This window comes from Notothenia coriiceps, unplaced genomic scaffold, assembly GCF_000735185.1.
Source record: "Notothenia coriiceps isolate Sejong01 unplaced genomic scaffold, NC01 NC01_scaffold00004385, whole genome shotgun sequence".
In the NCBI taxonomy this organism is placed as follows: domain Eukaryota; kingdom Metazoa; phylum Chordata; class Actinopteri; order Perciformes; family Nototheniidae; genus Notothenia; species Notothenia coriiceps.
The window spans coordinates 53,553-74,531 of NW_011337086.1; the positions used below are offsets into that span (position 1 = coordinate 53,553).

The window sequence follows — 20,979 nt, forward strand, 5'->3', positions numbered from 1 at the left end:
TTCAACAGCTTTTCGTTTTAAGATGTCATGAGATGACACCTTTATGTTGTTGCTGCAGGCTTGCAAACTTGTCAAACAGGTTGTGCCGCTCGATAGGCTAGAGATGAGCATAAGGAAATACTCAGCATGACTATTTTATCCAGAACCTCCCATGTTTTACCAACAGAGTTTTCAATTGTCCTGCTGTGATAAGGCAACAAAATACTCTTGCCCAACCGAAAGGTTATGGGACTGCATTCAATGCATTCAAGTTGCAATAAGAAGTTGCATGATTATAGGTGATAGAGTTTGTGTTCTGCAGTGTAAATATGTTCAATCAGTTCCATGGCGGATGCGGGTACAGGATTTCCCCCCTGCATCACATGACAGTAGTCATGGGTTTGTTATGACCTGCACTGTCCCATCACATGCACACATTTAATCAAGAACCCAACATGACTCATTCCAACCAACAAAATGAAATACAATTTTACCAATGCAGCAAGCCATATCAAAAAGATCTCTTTGCTTAAGATCATAATATCATATGATACAAAGCTTTATTTCCCTATGTTCTTCTTGACAATGATAAACATATTCACGCACTCACGTTAAGAGTTTTCCGAACATATGCTAATGTCTATGTATTTAGGAAATAATTTTAAATATTTGCCATAAAATATGTTGATTGATGGCACGATGATTTAATCTCTTCTTTAAACTTCAAAACCTCCCACCAGACCCAGATGTTTAATCCCTGGCTGAGTGAACTGTGGCACAAGTATGAGGAAATGAGAGTTAGATTCAATTATGGAACATTATGCATGTTATTATTGTATGTATGTATTTGTATGTATTCCAGACATAATATTATACTCATCACACCTAACAAAGGCTATTGAAGTTTGAATTCAAAGCCAACATTCTTTTTGAACATCCATTTGTTTGTGAGGACATATACGATTTTGCCAGGTAACATTTTTGGATGTGAAATGTGTTTTTACATGTAAAAATGTTAAATAATCAATTAACTGCAAATTACAAAATACATACAATAAACTAATACTATTATATGGCAGGAGAAACAATGCTTGGGGAAAGGCTTTTCAGATTGTTAAAGTACAACATATTCAACAACACTGGGAATTTAACACAAATCAGACACAAAGCATAGATTTTTCTTTAAAACAAACTATTATTTGTATTACTTTTGTTTTGAGTGATAGAGACAGGTGGGCTGAGCCAATGAATTATAAAGCAGCACTTACTCTGTATTCTCCCCATTTTAGATTAGCCCATCTGTATTTAAATAACACGTTTATTGTCTCCCAAAATGTAACCAATTGTAAAAAAAATCACATTTGAATTGATTTCTGGATGGATGGAGTTACATGATAGTAATGCTCAACCTATCTTGACAGGCTTTGACAGCTAATTGCGCTCCTCTGTAAGGTCCCGCCTCCTCAAAACCTCAAAAGCGGATTGGTGGACCGGAACAGAAGAACAGCCAATCACAGAGTCGTCTCTCTGCATATAGCATTACATGGTTACAACCACAACCTGCAGACACGATTTGCCTGATCGTGGCTAAAGAGTGCTGCACGGACATTCGCTGTTAATACTCCGGTACATTTTCAACATTTCGTTTTTTGACAGTTTCTGTTTCTGCTGCTGCGCGGGGAAATAGACGGAGCTTTGAGGGCGCTCCGTGTTTTGAAATCCCGAAATAATCGTTGTCAGGAGGAGACTACTGTATTGTTGATGTCATCCGCGGCAGAGCTGTAGCGACCTTCAATTTCCATACAAGACCAGGATAAACAAAGACTTGTTTTGGGGTGTTTTTTCGTCTTTGTTTTGTTTTGTTTGCCATTGACACCAGCAGCGAGGATGGGACTTTTGCTGCGCCGTGCCCTGATGTTATCCGTTTTCACTTTCACAGCCGGTCTAGATTCTAGGCTGGAATCCAACCCTTTCGGACAGTCGCTTTTTGCGAGGCATTCAAACATTAAAGCACACGCAGCGAACATCGTAAAGAGAGCTCTGCCTGCATGGCTGGCTGCATCACCAATCCACAAGATAAAACGAAGAAGCACCGAGCAGGGCGAATCCTGCAAAGCAATTAAGGGAGCTGACACCAAGTTAGCAGAAAACACCCACATTGTAAGTTACCAACTGAGGTCCTGCTACTGATAATTAAATGAGCGTAACAAAGAGGGTGCGCAGGTGCTAACCAGGTGCAACAATAATAGGCCTAATCAGCTATCATGTGTCTTTAGAAACCTGGCGGCCTGTTTCCATTCAACAGTAGACTTAACCCCGAAGATATTGCACTGTGTTTCTGTTTTTTTAATTTGTTTAAAGAACCTGGAAATTACTTGCTTGGAACCATCTTCCCTTACATCATGATTTCTCTTTAGCATTTGGTGCAGTGAAATACAGTGTGGTGAAACAGTAACAACGCCTATTTTCCTCTTGCTTAAAAACCTACGTAGGCTGCACTGAAGCACTACCAGACAGGTTTACCTTTCAAATGCTCCAATAATTGCCATATCCTATATCTTATTCTTCTTAAGGATACAGCTGTATTCTGTATTTGTGGATCCCACTTTTCTTTGCTTCAACTGACAGTGAATCTGCCTTAATGTTGACTGGGAAATTGGCCCAGTGGGATACATGTGACTGGCTGTGTGGTAGTTATTTTGTAATTAAAAGCTGTGTTTGTGTGGTGGTGTAAGGAGTTAGCAAGCAGGAAGTCTGCTGGATACCAAGAGACTACAGCATTTAGTTTTTATCTCTTAAATCCTGAATAGGGGAGAAGGCTACATTTGGTCTCAACATATGTGTAATCGTTTAAGTGCTTTAAGTGAAAGCACCCCAATGAATGCAGCTTATAAAGTATATACGCAACTATGCAATGCTTTTCCTAAACCGTAGGCTGACCTCAGCAGAGTCCAGTGTATTTGCCTAGCTCCTCATTGCCATGTGATCAACTTTGCATCGCAGTTTTTGTATACTTAGTTGCCCTGGTAATCTAAAGTCGACAGAATTCCTGGAGGCTCAGCTTCGTCATTCCCCACGAGTTAATGTTGCAGGTTCCACTAGTACTGGAGCTGCTTACAGCATGAACTTCTGGTAGCTAGACCTACCTGAAACACTTGATTGAGTGTTCACATGTTTGAAGAACACGGGGAAAAAGTTTCACAAATACCATTTTTAATCAGGTAGTTGAGCCCTGCTAAATTGACTTGATTTGCACAAAACAATCAATAGAAGCAAAGTCCGTTTCTTGTCCTCAGGTCTTAATGTGGTATTCATTAGCTATTTTCAAAGGTCTTCCCTGAAAGCAGTTTGACCGGAGCTTTCCGCCTGTTGAAATGCTTGTGTGGTCTGATGGCACTTCAGTTTCTACTTTGTCATGAGTGGAAGGAAGCACGGTAGCAGTCAGAGCAAAACAAATTGCAAAATGCACAATTTGAATTCAGTTTGTAGTTGTGTGGTCAGTGCTAGGACTGTTAACTTGCTCAGTTGCCTAATTTGTTGTTTTGGTCTTTGTCGTCTAAGATTTCTTGAGTCCATTCACCATTTTTATCAGCAGAATGATTTATTTCCAAGAATAAGCACATCTCGTGTTGCTTTAGCATGATTCTTTGTGGAAGAAACATGTCTGTGGGCCCATTAAACAAATCAATTTGCTGGCAAAATCGTAAAAGTGTTAGTAGACTAATTAGTGCGAATGCTGTTTACATTCCACTATAGTTCTTCAAATCTTTAATCTTTTTCTTATTATTATTCTTCTTCTTATTAGTGTGAATGCTGTTTACAGCATTCCACTATAGTTCTTCAAATCTTTAATCTACTTATTCTTCTTATTTCAACAAATATTTTACCGTTGAATAACTTCAGCCTACTTTCAGCTACAGAAACCATTGAAATATCAAAATGTTCTGCCTTTTCAGCACATGATGGGAAACTTTCGACTTTTTCAAAATATGTTATACTTTTTGAAATATTCAGCTTTTTAAACTCTTTTTTTAACATGTAACTCAATGGGAGGAAGAGGAACCTTCAAATCCTCTTTTACCTACACCGTGTGCCAAATGCTACTCCTTTCACAAACTTTCAGCTAGAGACTTCATTCCAACTTTAAAATGATCACAAGACCTTCAGCTATAAAACTTGTTCTTCAGATTTTTCATATATTTTACACTTTTTGAGATATTTAACTTAGTTAGGAGCTTGGTAAAGAGGCTTTCTTCAGATTTTAACATTACTGTGTATTGCGCAGCTCGTTAAGACTTGGAGCCCATTTACACGCAAACGCATACGAAACGCAAACAAACCGAATACGAGACCGCTCGGGAACGCTGGAGACGCTGTAGTACATATGCCGGGCCTGTAAGTGGCGCTATACTTTCGCCACAAAATACACCAAAAGCAGCGAAGAAGACCCCCGAGCATGGTTGCCCTTCTGTTTATGCCCCGCGGTGGATTTAGCAACATGTAGTTCAGGTAATTCTCCATGTCCACTTGTTGCTGATGGTTGTGGTAGAGGAGCTGTAGATTTCTGCACCAACATCTGTAGCTTGGTCAGTAGCTAAGTAGCTACTGACCAAGCTACAGCAGTGAGCAGCAGAGGTAGTGAGCAGCAGAGGTGGGGCTATGGCTTCATCGTTATCAGGAAATGATCGTATAGGGCGAACACACAGAGCCGTTTGACCCCACAGAGCGTTCCATTTGCAGATCTATCCACCTTGGGACCCGTTATCGTTTGCGTGGTCCGTTTCCACGTTTCCGTTACGACCTCGTGTGAACGAACGCGCTATACGAAAGAGAAAAGTAACAGATACAACCGTTTGCGCTCTCGTGTAAACAGCACATCAGAGTGCGTGATGTCAAAGCTAGAGTGGAGGACAGCTGGAAATTCGCCTTACATTTTTTTTAACTGCCATAATTCCCAAACCCTACACTCCTGGGACATAATTGTATGCTTGAATTGTAGGAAAACATTGCTTTCAAAAATAAAAAATAAATGCCTCTTGAAGGCATGAAGTGACAAAGACTTTCAACATGTCTCCATTAAGGCCCATTGTAAATTAAGCCTGATCTGTCCTCAGAGCAGCAGCTGCACACCTTTAGTAAATCTGCCAAATATGCAACATTATTGACCCGAAAGTACACAAAAAGCACACTTCAGACGCTCGTCGGGGTCCTGAGATGCTGCACGCGTTGACATTTTACCGATATTAGATACTGATTTTAAACTATAGTTAGAAATGTAAGAGCTTTATCTCTCATTCAGAACAACAGAAAGGCTCTCCTTTCACAGCACATCTCCATGGAAACATTTGATCTCTGGGCTCATGTACACAGATGTTTGATAACGTTGTCACCATGGTAACCTTTGATCTCTGTGCTCACACACACAGGTGTTTGTAAACATTCATTCACTACCACTTACATTTAATATCTAACTTCTTCAGCCTACTTTCAGCTGCAGAAACTATTCAACTATTAACTTATTCAGCCATTTCAGGACATTGAGGATATACATGTTGTTGTTTATACCTTTTTTAAACCTTTTCTTTTAAATATTAAGCTTCTTCAATATTTTTCCTACTCTTCTAGTTTAACATTTCACTTTCAAGTTTTGAACAAAGTCATTGCAATGCTTTTGAGCTGTAAAATGTTTGATTCAAATAATTTCACTTTTCTGCATTTCTCCGCTAAGTTCAGCAACACACTTACTTGGTCTCTGTAGCTAAAAGCAGCTACCATTCAACTAATATAATATTCAGCTTTTTCTGCATGTTCAGCTAAATTCATCAACAAATGTACTCAGTTTACAGCATTCACACACATTTTCAGCAGGAAATGCATTTTCTAGTTATTTCTGCAGTCTAGGACAGCCCTAGATACAGATATAGACATACTGCTCAACTAGTGCTTTGATTTGTAATATGTTTATTTTCAATCTTTCTTCAGTATACCTTCAATGACCTGAGTGGGTCAGTGTCGCTGGCCTGGGTTGGAGATGGCACTGGGGTGAGTGTTATTTTCTTCAGTTTTTTTGCACAAACCTGTCTCTCTTGCAGTGTTGTTTCTCTGTGACGGGAGCAGACTAAACTTTGCTTGAATATTGAGTGAACTGCATGAAAGTGACAGTGAAGTCTGTTTGCAAAGAACCTTTTTGATTTCATAAGGAGTCCCCTCACATAAGGGTCTGATCTACATAAATAAAAGATCCAGGCTCCACTTTCTTAAAGCTAAACCTAATTTTCTTGGCAGGTCATTCTGGCTTTGACGACCTTTCAGGTGCCTTTCTTCATGATTAGACTCGGGCAGTCAAAACTCTATCGAAGGTAAGTCATCTAACCTGCTGGAAAAAACAACTCATGCTTTGCATTTGATTTGCATTTACATCAACCGCAACCCTTTATGTACTAGTGAAAACTACGGGAAGTCATTCGAAGATGTGACGTCCCTCATCAATAACACCTTCATCAGGTCAGAGTTCGGCATTGCTATCGGGAACAGTGGGAAAGTAAGTCATGTCCTCATCATCAAATGTTGTACTTCTCTGACGTGCCGAGCTGTAAAATACTTTTAGCCTTTGTTTGGTTTCATCAGTCTACATTTTGATCTCTGGCTCGTAGGTGATCCTGACAGGAGAAGTTTCTGGAGGTCTTGGGTCCAGGGTCTTTGTCTCTGAAGACTTTGGAAAGAGTTTCATCCACCGCGACCTGCCCTTCATCCCCCTGTCGCAGATCACATACAACCCGGAAAATTCCAATGTGCTTCTGGTCCTCAGCAACAGTGTAAGAATGGAACGTTAGAGAGTTAGAAGCTATTTATAACTTTGTTTATAGAGCACATTTCATATATCTACAAATGAAACATTTAAACAAGGGCAAACGTATGATAATATGTGACAATCAACAGACAGTAAACAAGTAAAGACTACCATAAAGTCTATTGATACTAAGAGCCAATGGTGTGTATACAAATAAAGGGGTTATATGCTCTCTTTATTGTCTCCTATTAAATCGACGGTTTTGGAAAACCAGTAAAAAAAAAGCATTGAAACAATCCTATCCATTAAAAATAGCTTTTGTTTGGAACTTACAATATGGGATTTAAGTAAGTTTGTCTATATAAACCTTAAAAGCTTTACAGTATGTGTGTATCTCATAGTTATAAGAGATCTGTCATTAATTTGAGAGAGTAAACAACCAGAGCAATGGCCTTAATCTCACTCCCTCATAGAAAGAATAAAAACCATGGTCAATAATTGTTTGCACAGAGCACATTTATTAACATGTCAATGTTATTTATGGGCAACTCATGTTCTGTACCAAATTCTGTGTGAGCTGCGTCAACAGTTCAGTTGAACCAATATTGAATTACTTAATAAAGCTATTTTTTCTGTCTTCAGAATGAACTGTGGCTGTCTGAAGATTTTGGCAGCAACTGGAAAAAGATCCAAGACACAGTGTGTCTTGTTAAATGGTAAGAGACGAGGCAAACTGAGGATATAAGCACCTTTGTCAGGTGCGCAGTGAACAAACAGCAGTGTGACTCAAAATCCCCAAATGTGTCTCAGGTAAAAATTTGTATTCAGTGAGAATAGGGAGTAGTTGAAAGACGGCATTCTTATTGGTCTGTCAACTGGCAACGATTCAAGAAGTGATAGGATCTGTTAGCCATATTTTTCTTTTCTTTTAGTTCCTCCAACATAATAATTATTACAGGTAGGATGAAAGCAGAGTGTTGTTTTGACAGTTATGCTGATTTGTTTTTACCTCAATAACCTCAATAACAACATGTTCATAATTTTCCTTCAAAGACTTGTATCTTTGCTCCAAAATAGGCAGTAAAACTGCATTGCATTACAGTCGGTGACTGTAAAACCAGCTCAGCTGAGGCCGAGCCCTTGCAGCACTCTTGTTGATTTAGAGTTACTTCCTGGTTTGTGTTGCTTGGTAACCTTTGCAGCTCTAAATACTGTATATTGTTACCTTTAAAGCTGTGTTTTCAAAGTCACTGTGTCTGAGAAAAACTGCATGTACATGACAGTGTTCATAAAACATCAACTTTTATTACTATCCCAAAGATGTTCATTTGAACAAGATCAAGGAAGTTAGGTCATTTTAATCTTGGACAGGAGCTTTGTAAAGTCAAAGCACAACATTTAAAAAAACTGTAAATATTTAGTAAGGGCATGACTGAGCTGTCTTTGCATTTGATAAGCCACATCATGCAATATCTATTTTCACTATGAACCAAAGCCTATTATAGGAATAAACAGGGGATGCATTAGGAATCCTGTGAGACCTGATTTCCTCTGTGCTGGTTTTGTTGTTTATTGAAACGTGAGCATTTGTCACATACTTAACATCAACAAATCCCTATACATCTACTGTACTAAGCTTAAATGCCCTTGACTTTGGAGGCTAAAGTGGGTGTTTCTGCTTATCTGAAATTCTTTCTTTTCATTGTGATACCAGGGGAAGGAAAAATACCATTTTCTTCACATCCAGCCGGAATGGATCCTGCTGTAAGTCATCCATTCTTAAAGGTCCCATGTCATGGCCATTTCTACTGATCATAATTCCACTGTTGAGGTATACTAAAATAGATTTATATTGTGCAATTTTCCAAAATCGCATTGGTTTCTCATACAGCATCTCTGCATAGTATGTGTATTCATTCTCTGTCCTAAACGGCTTGTTGGAGCTCCTGCCCCCTCTCTCCCTGTGAGCCCAGTGGCCGTCTGCGAGACAGCGAAACCCAGCCCGAACACACACACACACCCGCAGCCTGGCTGGGAGTTTGTATGTGTGCTCACACACCGACTCACAGCCTCGCTGCATCCCGCCGCCTCAGGGAGGAGAAATCGGTAGAACTGCAGCTGAGAAAAGATTGAGTGTGGAAGTAACGTAACGGCTCCATGGATTGGTCCATTTGGGTCGTCGTTACGTCACGTTACGTCACCAGGAAGTAAAAGAGAAATCTCCAATGAGGCGTTCTGGGGCAGCATAGACAGGTATTTTCTGTGTTAGTTTTACTCGCTACAGGGTGTAATTTGAGGGTTTGTGACTCTGCAGACCGTTTACATGCAGAAAAAGCTACATAACACACAAGGGGACGGGTAATAACCGGAAAAGCATGACATGGGACCTTTAAAGCAAAACCTACAAATACTTATGTTTTTTTATGCATATGTTATTACTTTAACAGATGAAAAAACGAAATATTTATAAATATATCCTTATTTATTTTAAATTCTATATGCAACTATTAAGTAACTCTTGTAAAATGTATTTCAAAGTAGTCCATTGTTTCTTTTTCCAGTGGATCGGGGAATGCTGGATCTGAAGAGGTCTAGCAACTATGGTAAAACCGTCAAGACAGTCGCTAGTAAGATCTACTCCTTCGGTCTGGGTGGACGCTTCCTCTTTGCCTCTGTGATGACTGGCAGGGTCAGTATACATCAGGTCCTAGTAACCAGCAGATAAAGAAACATGATCTGGTATCCAGAGTCAAAATATTTCTCGCCTGTCTCTCTGCAGGGAACTCTCAGGATGATCCATGTGTCAGTGGACCAGGGTGACAAGTGGAACATGGCCCAGCTGCCCCCTGTCGGGCACGAGCAGTTCTACTCCATCCTGGCAGCCAACGACGACATGGTCTTCATGCACGTCGATGAGCCTGGAGGTCAGTCTGTGCAGAAAACTCACCTGTTTCCTTGTGAAAAGCATCACCATTTAGGAAGAGGAGGCAGCGTGTAGAGAATGTAAAGCATGTACCTGTGGCTATGTTTCTTCTCTACTTCCACAGATGCAGGATTTGGCACCATTTATGTATCAGATGACCGGGGCACCGTGTACTCCAAGTCATTGGAGCGCCACCTTTACACCACCACGGGGGGCGATACCGACTTCACTAATGTCACCTCCCTGCGAGGAGTATTCTTCACCAGCGTTTTGGCGAAAGGTAGTTCTATTCATATGCCTGTGCTTGGTAAACTGATAGCAAACACATGCCTGTACTCAAACTCCCTTTAGAAAGACATACACATATTACTTCTTCATTACAGTACATACCAAAGGCAGGGCGTCAAATCAATATTTAATTAGCTGTTCAGTGTTAGATGTCCTGCTTTTTTTGATGCAGCTGGCTCACACTTCACTAGAAATATCACATAACCAGCTAAAGCTTGACTCCATCTTGTCTGCGGCGCTCTAAATGGTCTGTTTACAAATCTCCTTGTTCCTTTTTCTTAAATTCTAACCCATTTTACGTGACAAGTTTTCCGTTTTCATCCTGCCAAATGTATCCATTATTACACACACACACACACACACACACACACACACACACACACACACACACACACACACATTTCGAATGCGATGGTACTTAATATACCATATCTGACATTTATTATGGCTTCTTTAAATAAAACGTGCTTTATTTCCTACTAAACTGCCCCACAAAACATGTCGAACACTGAACTGAAATGAAACATATTGTTTAGCTAAATGTTGAAGACTACCTGTGAATATGATGTCTTGCTGTTCCAGATAAGTCTGTGCAGTCTGTGGTATCCTTTGATCAAGGAGGGGAGTGGGTTCCCCTGAGAAAACCTGCCAACAGCAAGTGCGATGCTACAGCTAAAGACCCAGACAAGGTAAACAGAGAAAAGAGGAAAAAGAAACAAAGATAGAAAGTAGATCAGTCTTGATAGAAACTGTGTACTTTGATAAAATAAGTATTGATAAACTAGCTTTTGTATTGTGGTGTCAAAAAGGCTAAACACAGCACATTAGAAGTGGCAGTATTTTTTTAAAAAAATGTATTATTTCAACCTCTACAGTTTTTGAACTGTAAACATTCAGATTGATGTGTTTGTGTCTACAGTGCACTCTCCACATCCATGCGGCCTACAGCACTGCTATAAAGCTGAACGTCCCCATGCTGCCTCTGACCGAACCAAACGCTGTGGGCCTCATCATATCTCACGGTAAGTCAGTTCAGAGCTTTCTATACCATTATCATTTTTTTATACAATGGTCCAAGAATGTTTCCTAAATACAAACATGATTTACTTTTGTTCCATTCTGACCCCTTTCTATCTCACCAGGGAGTGTTGGGGATGCCATCTCAGTGATGAAGTCTGATGTGTATGTGTCTGATGATGGGGGGTATACATGGATAAAGGCCCTGGATGGGCCCCATCACTACGCTATTCTGGACTCTGGAGGGCTGCTGGTTGCTGTGGAGCAAAGCCTCAATAAACCTATCAACACCATCAAGTGAGTCTCTGTTAGGGAATGGATCAGTTTGTTTGCTGATGCTTTGAGTCTCTATTTGTTGTCTTTACCTGATTTATATGTATTAAACTGCATGCTCTCAGATACATACAAAACATGTCTCTGAAGTGTTTGGCTCGAAATACCAAACAGATCACCCATTGTAGCATCCCATAATCCCCTCTGTTTCAGCCCTGTTTCAAAAGTGCTGATTCTGTGTCTGTAGCTTTAAATACAAATGAACTGCCACTCCCCACGCCCTCTGCGAGATATTTGGTTAAACAAAAACACAATAGGCGCGTTCACACCGCAGAACTTTTCCCACTTTAGTTACGATATAGTTCCGAAATGTCACGTTCACACCAAAGAAATCCGGAACTAAAATTAGTTCATGAAAACCTTTTTACCCCCTTTTCCGTCCCTGCTAGAGAGCAGGGACTTTCGTGGGAGAACAAGGTTCCTATTTCTGATTGGCTGGGCAGATTGCAAACCACGCCCCGTAAAACTCCCTAAAAGTTTTGTGAAGCCGCCATTTTATTATCCTCGCATTAGCATTATTAGCATTAGCCCATCGCATGAACGCAGAGAGACTAACTTATGGCAACACAAAAGAAAACATGGGAGCGGTGGAGATGAGGAGGTGTCTGCGTTCTGGAGATTTACTCGGAAGGCTTCAGTAGAAGCTGCTGGGAGTCCCAGCAGCTTCTACTGAAGCCTGTCCCCAACTCCGGGGACTTCCGGCCGGGGACTTCGGGTGGCAGTATATGCCGTGAAGTTGTTTGCGGCCTGCCAGTAAACCCAAAGCAGAAGAAGAAGAAGTGACGTCAGCGGCTTCATTTGCCTAATCCACCCCCAGGGACTTATTCCGGTGTGAACGCGATCTGTACTTAGTTCATGAGAACTAAAGTTATCTCGGTTGGTTATTGGCTGAAGGGTACACAACCCAAAAAACATTATGACATCATAAAGTGGCCAAAATCTGATCAGCTCATTTACAGACAGGTTTTTATATAAATGGATCAGGACAAAAAGAGAGAGAATCTTTTTTCCTGAAACATTCAGAATCTCTTTACACAGAGGGGACACATGTGTATGTGTAAAAGACATGAACAAGTGGATTTTGCACAATAGGTGACCTTTAATATTTATTGGGGTTATGCTAATGTTTGTACTTTCATGAATGTCCTGACAGGTATTCTACTGATGAAGGACAGTGCTGGCGTAATTACGTCTTCACCAAAGACCCCATCTACTTTACTGGCCTGGCCTCGGAGCCGGGAGCTCGCTCCATGAACGTCAGTGTCTGGGGCTACAGAGACGCCCTCCTCAGCCAGTACTGGATCTCCATCACCATCGACTTCAGGGATCTGCTCACCAGAGACTGTGCGTGACAGGACAATATGTCTGATACAACAAAACTGACTGTCAATATTTTGTGTTCTGATTGAGTTATATGTAACAAAACATTGATGAACGCAGGTGGTGATGATGACTATGTGCAGTGGTTGGCCCACTCTGATGACATCAGTGACCCCAAAGATGGCTGCATGCTGGGCTACAAAGAGAAGTTCCTGCGTCTCAGGAAGGACTCTGTTTGCTGGAACGGACGACATTTCGCGGTCAACACGTCGCCGACCCCCTGTTCGTGCACCCTGGATGACTTCCTGTGGTAAGACATGTGCCCCAAATTCATACTAATATTACTGCTTACTGGCGATAATTGTTTTTAATTTGAAGTAAAGTTGTTGGTGTAAAGGTCTTGCAAAGTAAAGGAAAAAAGATTGCTCAATTAAATTTGATTAACTCAAAAATCAAACCAAAATGGATGCACTTTAAAACATAAACTACAGTAACTTGAGAAACATTCCATATTAAATGTGTCAAACTTGTATGGATTATCAGTGTAAACGTATCCGGGAAAGTATTTTTCCTTTGAGAAAAGAAATTACTGTGAGAATTAAAATGTTCATGTAAATCAAATTAATTACAGATGCAAGAGGACATGTAGGCTTCTCTTCCACCCTTGCTCACGATATTTTGTCTCTCTGCAGTGACTTTGGTTACTACCGTCAGGAGAACAGCTCTGAGTGTGTGGAGCAGCCGGACCTGAAGGGCAAAGTGCTGGAGTTCTGTCTGCAAGGCAAAGAGGAACAACTGCAGACCAGTGGGTGAGTGACTGTGTGGATCCTCTCCTGTGTTTATTAGCACTACATGATTCACTTCAACTAGTCTATAATGATAAGTCTGCTTGATAATGTATTTATCCATTTCACTATTTACAATATATTCAAACATATTCAACAACGTATATTGCCACATTTTGTGGTAGATAGTGACAGAAGATAGCTGTCAGTGTTTGTCCGAGTAGAGAAGTAATGAGGAAGAGGAAGTAGAGATCAGTCAGGGGAAGCAGAGGAGGGGGAGAGTGACTCTAATGCTTTCAATGAGGAACAATGAAAACAAATAATGATAAGAAGGACACGCACATCTCAGAGTCTGATCTGACGTTGAACGGGTGCTTGATCAAATTGAATAAAGTTAAAACAAGAACAAATTAATTTGCACACTCGAAGACTCCATTTGAAAGATTGTAATGGTGCTGTGTAATGTTTTGAGAGTGAATGTTGACCATAAAGGAAAATGACATTTTTGGTTCACATATCTTCTTTCATTTTGTATTTATGTTTAATTAGCAAGGGCAGAGGGATTTTTAGGATTTTCATTGCCATTGACTGCATCCCTTTAGATTGTTTATTTAGTTGTGCATAAGACTATATAACTTGAAGTTGGACTTGAAAATCCAGTTAGACCATTGTGTGTTGTGGGAACTCCCAGTGAATTGGTGTTTGACTTCTGTACTGTCACGTTTTCCCCAGTGAAATTGAATACTTTAGTGGTGTATACATTATTTTATATCTATGTGTTAACAGTAACAGGAGGGATCTTAAAAAAAACATTGCATTTTGATATAAAAAAGGGGCATGTTCTTCTTCTTTAAAAAAAAAAAAATAATAATATTAAATAGATGATACATTTGTGAAGTTAGTGGGTGACACACACAATTGTATGTTACAATATGACTGGGATGTGATCTAAACTAAATTAACATTAGGTGATATTAACTGCTATAGACCGATCTGCCTTTGAATGTTTATCCGTGTCAGTAATAGGAAATATGCAACTAACTATCATACTCTTGATGTGTCTTTGGTCCACAGCTATAGAAAAATCCCCGGAGATAAATGCGAGGGAGGAAAGATGCCTGAGCGTAAAGAGATCGACCTCAGTAAGAGGTGTGTGAGTGACCTGGTGGGCCCTGAACTTCTGGTCAGTACCTCCGCCTACTTCTGTAAAATGTTACGAATGTTGATTGGTTCTAGTCGTATGCTTGCCTTCAGTGTGTCTGTTCCCACAAGTTTTAACAGTTGCCTCTGCCATTATTTGTACAGATCGACGGTCCCTCCTCCAAGTCTGCACCCATTGTGATAACAGTCCTCATCGTCATGGTGCTGAGCATTGCAGCCGGAGTCGTCTTCATCAAGAAATATGTCTGTGGTGGCAGGTTAGTGTATAGTATATATATATATACAGGATAGCCTGTTCAAAATGCAGACTCTATCTTTATAATTCAGTATTTATTTTCATGTCCATCATGTCTTCTAAGTGTGTTTTCCAGATACAAATTTACCGGATCATTTATTTTGTGCCCTGCAGGTTCCTGGTTCACAGGTACTCTGTGCTGCAGCAGCATGTCGAGGACAATGCTGTTGAAGGGATGGACGACCCCCTGGACGCAGACCACACTCAGAATGGCAAGATAGAGTTTCACGACGACTCAGATGAGGTACAGTGTGGATACTTTTCACTCCCTCATACTCAGGATAAGATAAAAACAAATACATTTGTACTATTAAGATCGGGCCATTGTTGTTCGCTGAGACCCAAAACATGTGTGTATTTCTTTAAAGCATGCTGCTTTGTAATGTCAAATTCTGAGAAATAAAGAAGTGACACAGAGAAAAAACAAACAAACCAGACAAAGAATGATCTGCAGCACAACTTGATGCTGGATACAAGTTGAATCTTGAGTCCTACTGTCTACTTTAACTGTCTACTCTAACTACAGCCTGCTGTAACAACAAATGTGTCTTATATAGGTGGTGGAGGTGAAGAAGGCAAAAAAGTAATGTAATACACTTGAAAGGATACTGGTAAAAACATTTCCTGGGCCCTCTGGTGGACAAACAGTGTAATGTTATTCTTGCTAAATGATGTTAAATAAATATTTAGAATTTCTGTACTGCTAAGCCTTGCCGACATATGTATGTGCTGATACCAGAAAAAAAAATGTAAAACATTAATTAATAAGCTATCATTAGCAGTAGTCATATTCTGCACCTTGAAATCCTTTTTCACATATAATTTCCTCAAAAATGATACAATCTTTAAATACAACAGTAAGAGAATTCATTGTAGCTTAAAAAAGGGAATGACTTTAAATTATCGCTACAAAGTTATGTCCTTCACTACACCTAGAACACAGTTCCTTAAGTAACTGAGTTGGGCGCATGTGTAAATAAAACCATAATGGATGTTCTTGTTTGCTTTGGCTTCAGGCTTCATTGATATTATATACATCTGTTTTCTTCTCTTTGTACAGGACATGCTGGAATAGCAGGATTAACCTGACATGCTACTGAGCAACAGTTGAGCTTCCAGTTTTTGACCGCTGCTCCTGTCTCTTTCGTCTCCAGCTACTTCTTCCTTTCACCTTCTAGTATGAAGTTTGGCCTCAGCTATCAGATGGAGAGTCTGCGTTGCTCTGCTGTCATCTATGAAGTATGATGAATGTACGGAAGCTTCCTGGGACTATTTCCACAGTGGGGGAGGAAGGGGGTCTTGTAGTATTGTGCTTCAGTTATTGATTCTGTTGATTGAGTTTAAGTCTCTAACTTATTTATTTTAAGGAATGAAGTACTGATGCAGTCATTTAAACTGCTGACAGAGTAATGGGGTTTGAAGTGAAGCTACTTGTATAAATCCACCACTGCATTATGGGTCCTGCTTCTCCCGTCACCTGGGAGCGCTCCTGGAAATACTTCTCATTTTGGTTGAAGATCCGAGACCGTTTTTCTCATGCACTTGTACATAAACCTGTTCTTCTTTGCTGTTTCTGACAATTTGCTAGGTGTTATAACGATTGCTATTTGTAGCTGGTTAATAACTCTCCAAAACAATTTAATCCCTGCTTTAAATAAGGTATTTGACAGCAAGGAGTATGTAAATGTGAGGTTTTTGAGCCTTCTCCTCTGTTGGCACAGATTTGTGAAATCCCCTGTTGTAGTGTATATTTGGAATAAAAGCCAGTGTGCTTTTACTCCATGGCATTTAGAACCACGGATGAAGTAATAAGACCCGAGTGGAAATTGCTTTACATTTTTGCATTAAGTTTGATAGCAATAACAATGTTTAGATTCAGTTTATTGTCCGTGCATGTGAAATAATCCGATTGGCACAATATCTCAAATGTATCCAGCTGTTCCTTTTGATGAATGGTCATTGTGTGAAACACATTACGCATAACTGTATAGGGGGGGTAAGGTGTGTCTGTTTCAAGACAGGATTTGTGTATGTCTGCAGTTCTAACTGCCCAAAGCACAAGGTCGTTTGTATGCTAGGAGTTTGTAATTTGACATTTTTCCTAAATGTGACCTAATGATTAACGATCAGTCTGTAATAATCACTGTAGTCATGCACACATCATGTTTATAGTAATTTGAGCAGTTTTTGTACTAACACACTTTTGAACTGTTACAAATTTTGATTCAAAGAAGTCCAGAGTACGAAATAATTCTAGTTTGATAGTAAATATCTACAGTTATTTTTTACATCAGATTCCGATGATTGAATACATTGATATGATTTGGCATAGAAGCAATAAGAAATGTTGTGGTGGACGTGGTGTTTTTTTATTTGCATTTGCATCTCAGTTTGAGCAAATACACTGAATTATTATCGAAGGTTTCTCATTTCACAGAAAACTGCTGTTTTTTTAAAAAAATGATCTTCATACTACTGTCTCTTCAAGTCTTAAAGGGATTCTCTTTTTTCCTACTTTTTAACATTTGTTCCAAAATTATTTGTCCTTCTTATTTGAAATACAATGCTTTCATGCAGGTTTTATTTATTTGTGACTTGCAGGTTCAGAGTGCAGTAAATTGGATGTGGTTATACAAGTGCCTGGTGTCAGGATAAGATGCGAGGCCCTCCTAATGTGTGGCCAGCATCTATTTACTGAAAATGATCTGTATCAACTTATGTGTAACCAGTCATATCAAGTTTGTCTGACACCCCGAAGTAGCTCTTGTTGTCTAACATGAATCCTTTAGCAGTGACAGACGTGTGTTTCATACCAGCTCCCTCTGAACGGCATGTCACATTTCGATATTTAAATCAAAAGAGCTTTGTAAAGAAAATAGCCTAAAATAAATAGGTTATTTTCTCTGTCATGTCTTGGCACAATACATAATTCTGAGTGAAACTTTGACGAGATTTAACTCCATACAGGGTTATTATGTAGCTGCTACAAACTGGGAGACACTTGGCAAGGTTTTTTTATGGGTTTATTGCATTCATAAAAATGTAACGCATTTTTCTTACGATTTAAAACTGCTGTATAAATGAATAATTCATTGTGATGGTTCTGTAAATATACAAGGTTACATCTTTGTATCTGCTTTGTGTCTCTCTTATGTATATTTGAGTTTGTTTTCTTTGGGTTTGCCAATAAATTCGGTTCCTCTATTTTTGTCACATGATTTTTATTTAATAGCAATGTTATAATATATCGTTTGCCAAGTCACTGGGTAATCTATTACTGTACATGAAAAGGACAACCTGATCATCAACACATGGTCAACGGAAAGTCCAACGCAGGAAGCCATCAGATTCGATACAGAAAGTTTCCCTCTGCATCAAAGAACTCATTGCCATCTTGCACCACAGGGCAAGCCTTTACCGTTTCCATAATCTCTTCAAGTTCTTCTTCTGTGAACAGCCGTCCATCCCAGCTTTCCTCGTCCTCTTCATCTTCCTCTGTTGGATTTGTGTTGTAAATGCTGTCCTCTTCTATTGATGTTGTCTCAGGGATGTATTTACTAACATCAGCTCTGAACTGGGCGGGCACAAGAGAAAAGGGGGCAGGAATCTTAGTCACTAATCCTGAGCCCACACCACGAAGCATCACAGTCTTGTCAGCCACAGGCACCACGGCAGATTCAACATTTCCAGGTTGGAGTAGCGCTGTTGTGCGGTTTCCAGACAGTTTCAGCCTGTCCTGCCCTGCCGCGGCTCCTGAAGGCAGCACCTGCTGACCGAGTCCGGACAATGCTCTGGTGTCCTGTTTGAACTTTTTTTCAGGAGTGGGGAGAAACTTGGTCCTGAGGACTCTCCGGATGACATCAGGGCTGACAGAGTAACCCTCAGCCAGACGTTCAACTGTCCACTCCTCTGGTTGTTCCTGCTTCAGATATCTGAAAAATAAAGTATCACTTTAAGCATAATTTATACAAATACTGTGAAGACAGAAAAACTCATCTAGTGAGAGTTGTTAAACTGTGATTACAAAGGAGTTTTTGGATACCAATTCACCAAGATCTCTAAGATCATGGCACAGTTTTCTTGAGAAAATAAATCAAGTTATTACATGACCCTTTTAAAACATACCTGCTAGGGGTGTAACGGTATACGTACAGTTCAAATACATATTATTTCAGTTCATCGAAATGCTGCACGTTAATGTTTATTTTATTATATTTTGTATTTATTTGAGTGAATACATTATTCACAGTTTAATAATAATTCAAAAAAACCCAAAAATATGTTATGCTTTGTGATAATTTTTTCTGCTGTACCGAAAACGTACCGAACCGTGACCTAAAAACCGAGGTACATACCGACTACCGAACCGAAGTTTTTGTGAACCGTTACACCCCTAATACCTGCAATTAATAATAACACTATCCTATGAAAAAATATCAAAGAAAATATATAATCATTCTTGGGAAAATATGCAGTCAAATATCTTCATGAAGCAGGACCAGATTACCTTTAAATGTCATAGAACTGCATTAATACTGCACATAAGAAAAATTTGATTTTTCCTTCACGTAAAACATTATTAATTTATTTTAATTAACTCTACAACTTAACTTCTAGCAACTAAATGTTCCATGTATCCTTAGGGTTTCTTGAATTATGATACACATTTCACCCGAACTGAGAGAAAAATCCAAAATATCATTACCTAAAAAAAGAATTTGGAGTAGGCTACATCTATAGGCTTTTGCAAGGTTCCATTAATGAAATAGGAGTTTTACTTATATGCAGGCGTCCATGACATGAACTGGGAGTTGTTCGTTAGTATTGAAAGACCCTCACTTGATCTGCTCGATAGCATCCCAGGTGAGCTTCCTCTGTGGAGCTCCTGGTGGAGTCATCTGCCTTCTCAGTATGTGATATTTCACAGTCTTCTGCTTTTTTCTCTGCTCACTGAAACATATGGGAGACATGGTTATATTTTAGATATGTTTGGCCATTATGATCCCAGGCTCCTCCAACAATACAATATACTTACTCTAGGACATACAAATATGTACAAAAAAAGTGCGAAGGATATACTAATGCAAGTAAAATGCAGGAATACGAAGTTATAGGCAATATAAAAAGACAACCCACACAGCATTGTATATTATGTTGTTTATTTCATGGTGGAATAATGTTGACTCTTACTTAAAAAGGACCTGGAGTTTGTCCTCCACATCCTCCAGCTCCTCGTCAGACATCTCCTCGCTGTCTCTCTGGGCTCTGTTGGGAACCTTGTCTCTGCGCACATGACTCTGTGCCTTGTTCAATGCTTTGCTCGCAAATCGACAGCTGGTAATAGAAACAGAGGGCATGACTGAGCGAGCACCGAGCCTGTAGAGGAGGGAGAGGACCTGCAGAGGTCTGGCCATGCTCACAGTCGCTGTGTGCTCCTTTTTCAGACAATGTCATGAGCTTGTTAAGCCAGAGAGGAGTAACGCACGTCCAGAAGTCAAACCGTCCACATGTTCATAACAATTAGATAACTTGCTTGTTCTGTTAACTAAGGCTAACTCAACAAGAATACCTCCTCAACTGTCATGCCACCATCCCAGCAGGAAACTCTTGCATGGACTTCCGCACACATGACTGTAACTACAGGAAGGCTGCGCCGTTCTGCCTCCTGCCGGAGTGGAGGTGCAGTGTTGGTAAGTGTTACTTAGGAAAGTAGGCCAGCCAGGTGCCGAGTACAAGATACATGGAAATGTACTAAATGTGCAAGGTAATGAACAAAAAAAAAGTGTAATTTCATATCAGTACTTTTGGATTACTTTAAAAAGAAACATTGAACATATTGCACCTTACAGTAAACCACAACATTATGAGAATGTTTTCAAATACAAATTTAAAATGTATTTGACATGTAAAGCATTAACAGTTGGTCAAATAACATTGGAACAAATTAGAGGAGTACTATTTGTTCTAAAATATATATTATTTGCTTTTCATGGGTTAATATAATTGGTTATCATAAAACAGGATTTTTTTGTATTTTTAAATAGCTATATTTCAAAAAATCTTTATCAATGTCACTATAAAGCATTTG

General features: G+C 39.7%; 2 protein-coding genes across 2 annotated transcripts; one reads left to right on the top strand and one right to left on the bottom strand.

Annotated features, from left to right (window-relative positions):
• Positions 1 to 1,532: 1,532 nt before the first annotated feature.
• Positions 1,533 to 18,095, top strand: LOC104942233 (sortilin). The gene is made up of 20 exons (XM_010767431.1): positions 1,533 to 2,139; positions 5,962 to 6,021; positions 6,265 to 6,338; positions 6,424 to 6,520; positions 6,633 to 6,794; positions 7,412 to 7,485; positions 8,484 to 8,533; positions 9,331 to 9,458; positions 9,549 to 9,693; positions 9,817 to 9,972; positions 10,563 to 10,669; positions 10,900 to 11,002; positions 11,123 to 11,294; positions 12,484 to 12,674; positions 12,771 to 12,960; positions 13,343 to 13,459; positions 14,510 to 14,618; positions 14,741 to 14,853; positions 15,006 to 15,135; positions 15,952 to 18,095. The coding sequence occupies exons 1-20, from the start codon at positions 1,867 to 1,869 to the stop codon at positions 15,964 to 15,966; spliced, it is 2,466 nt and encodes an 821-aa protein (XP_010765733.1). The 5' UTR covers positions 1,533 to 1,866; the 3' UTR covers positions 15,967 to 18,095.
• Positions 17,350 to 20,611, bottom strand: ngrn (neugrin, neurite outgrowth associated). Its single transcript, XM_010767430.1, has 3 exons — positions 20,082 to 20,611; positions 19,731 to 19,841; positions 17,350 to 18,823 (listed from the first exon to the last, which is right to left on the bottom strand). Exons 1-3 carry the CDS (start codon positions 20,303 to 20,305, stop codon positions 18,235 to 18,237), a joined length of 924 nt encoding a protein of 307 aa, XP_010765732.1. The 5' UTR covers positions 20,306 to 20,611; the 3' UTR covers positions 17,350 to 18,234.
• Between the last annotated feature and the right edge of the window lie 368 nt (positions 20,612 to 20,979).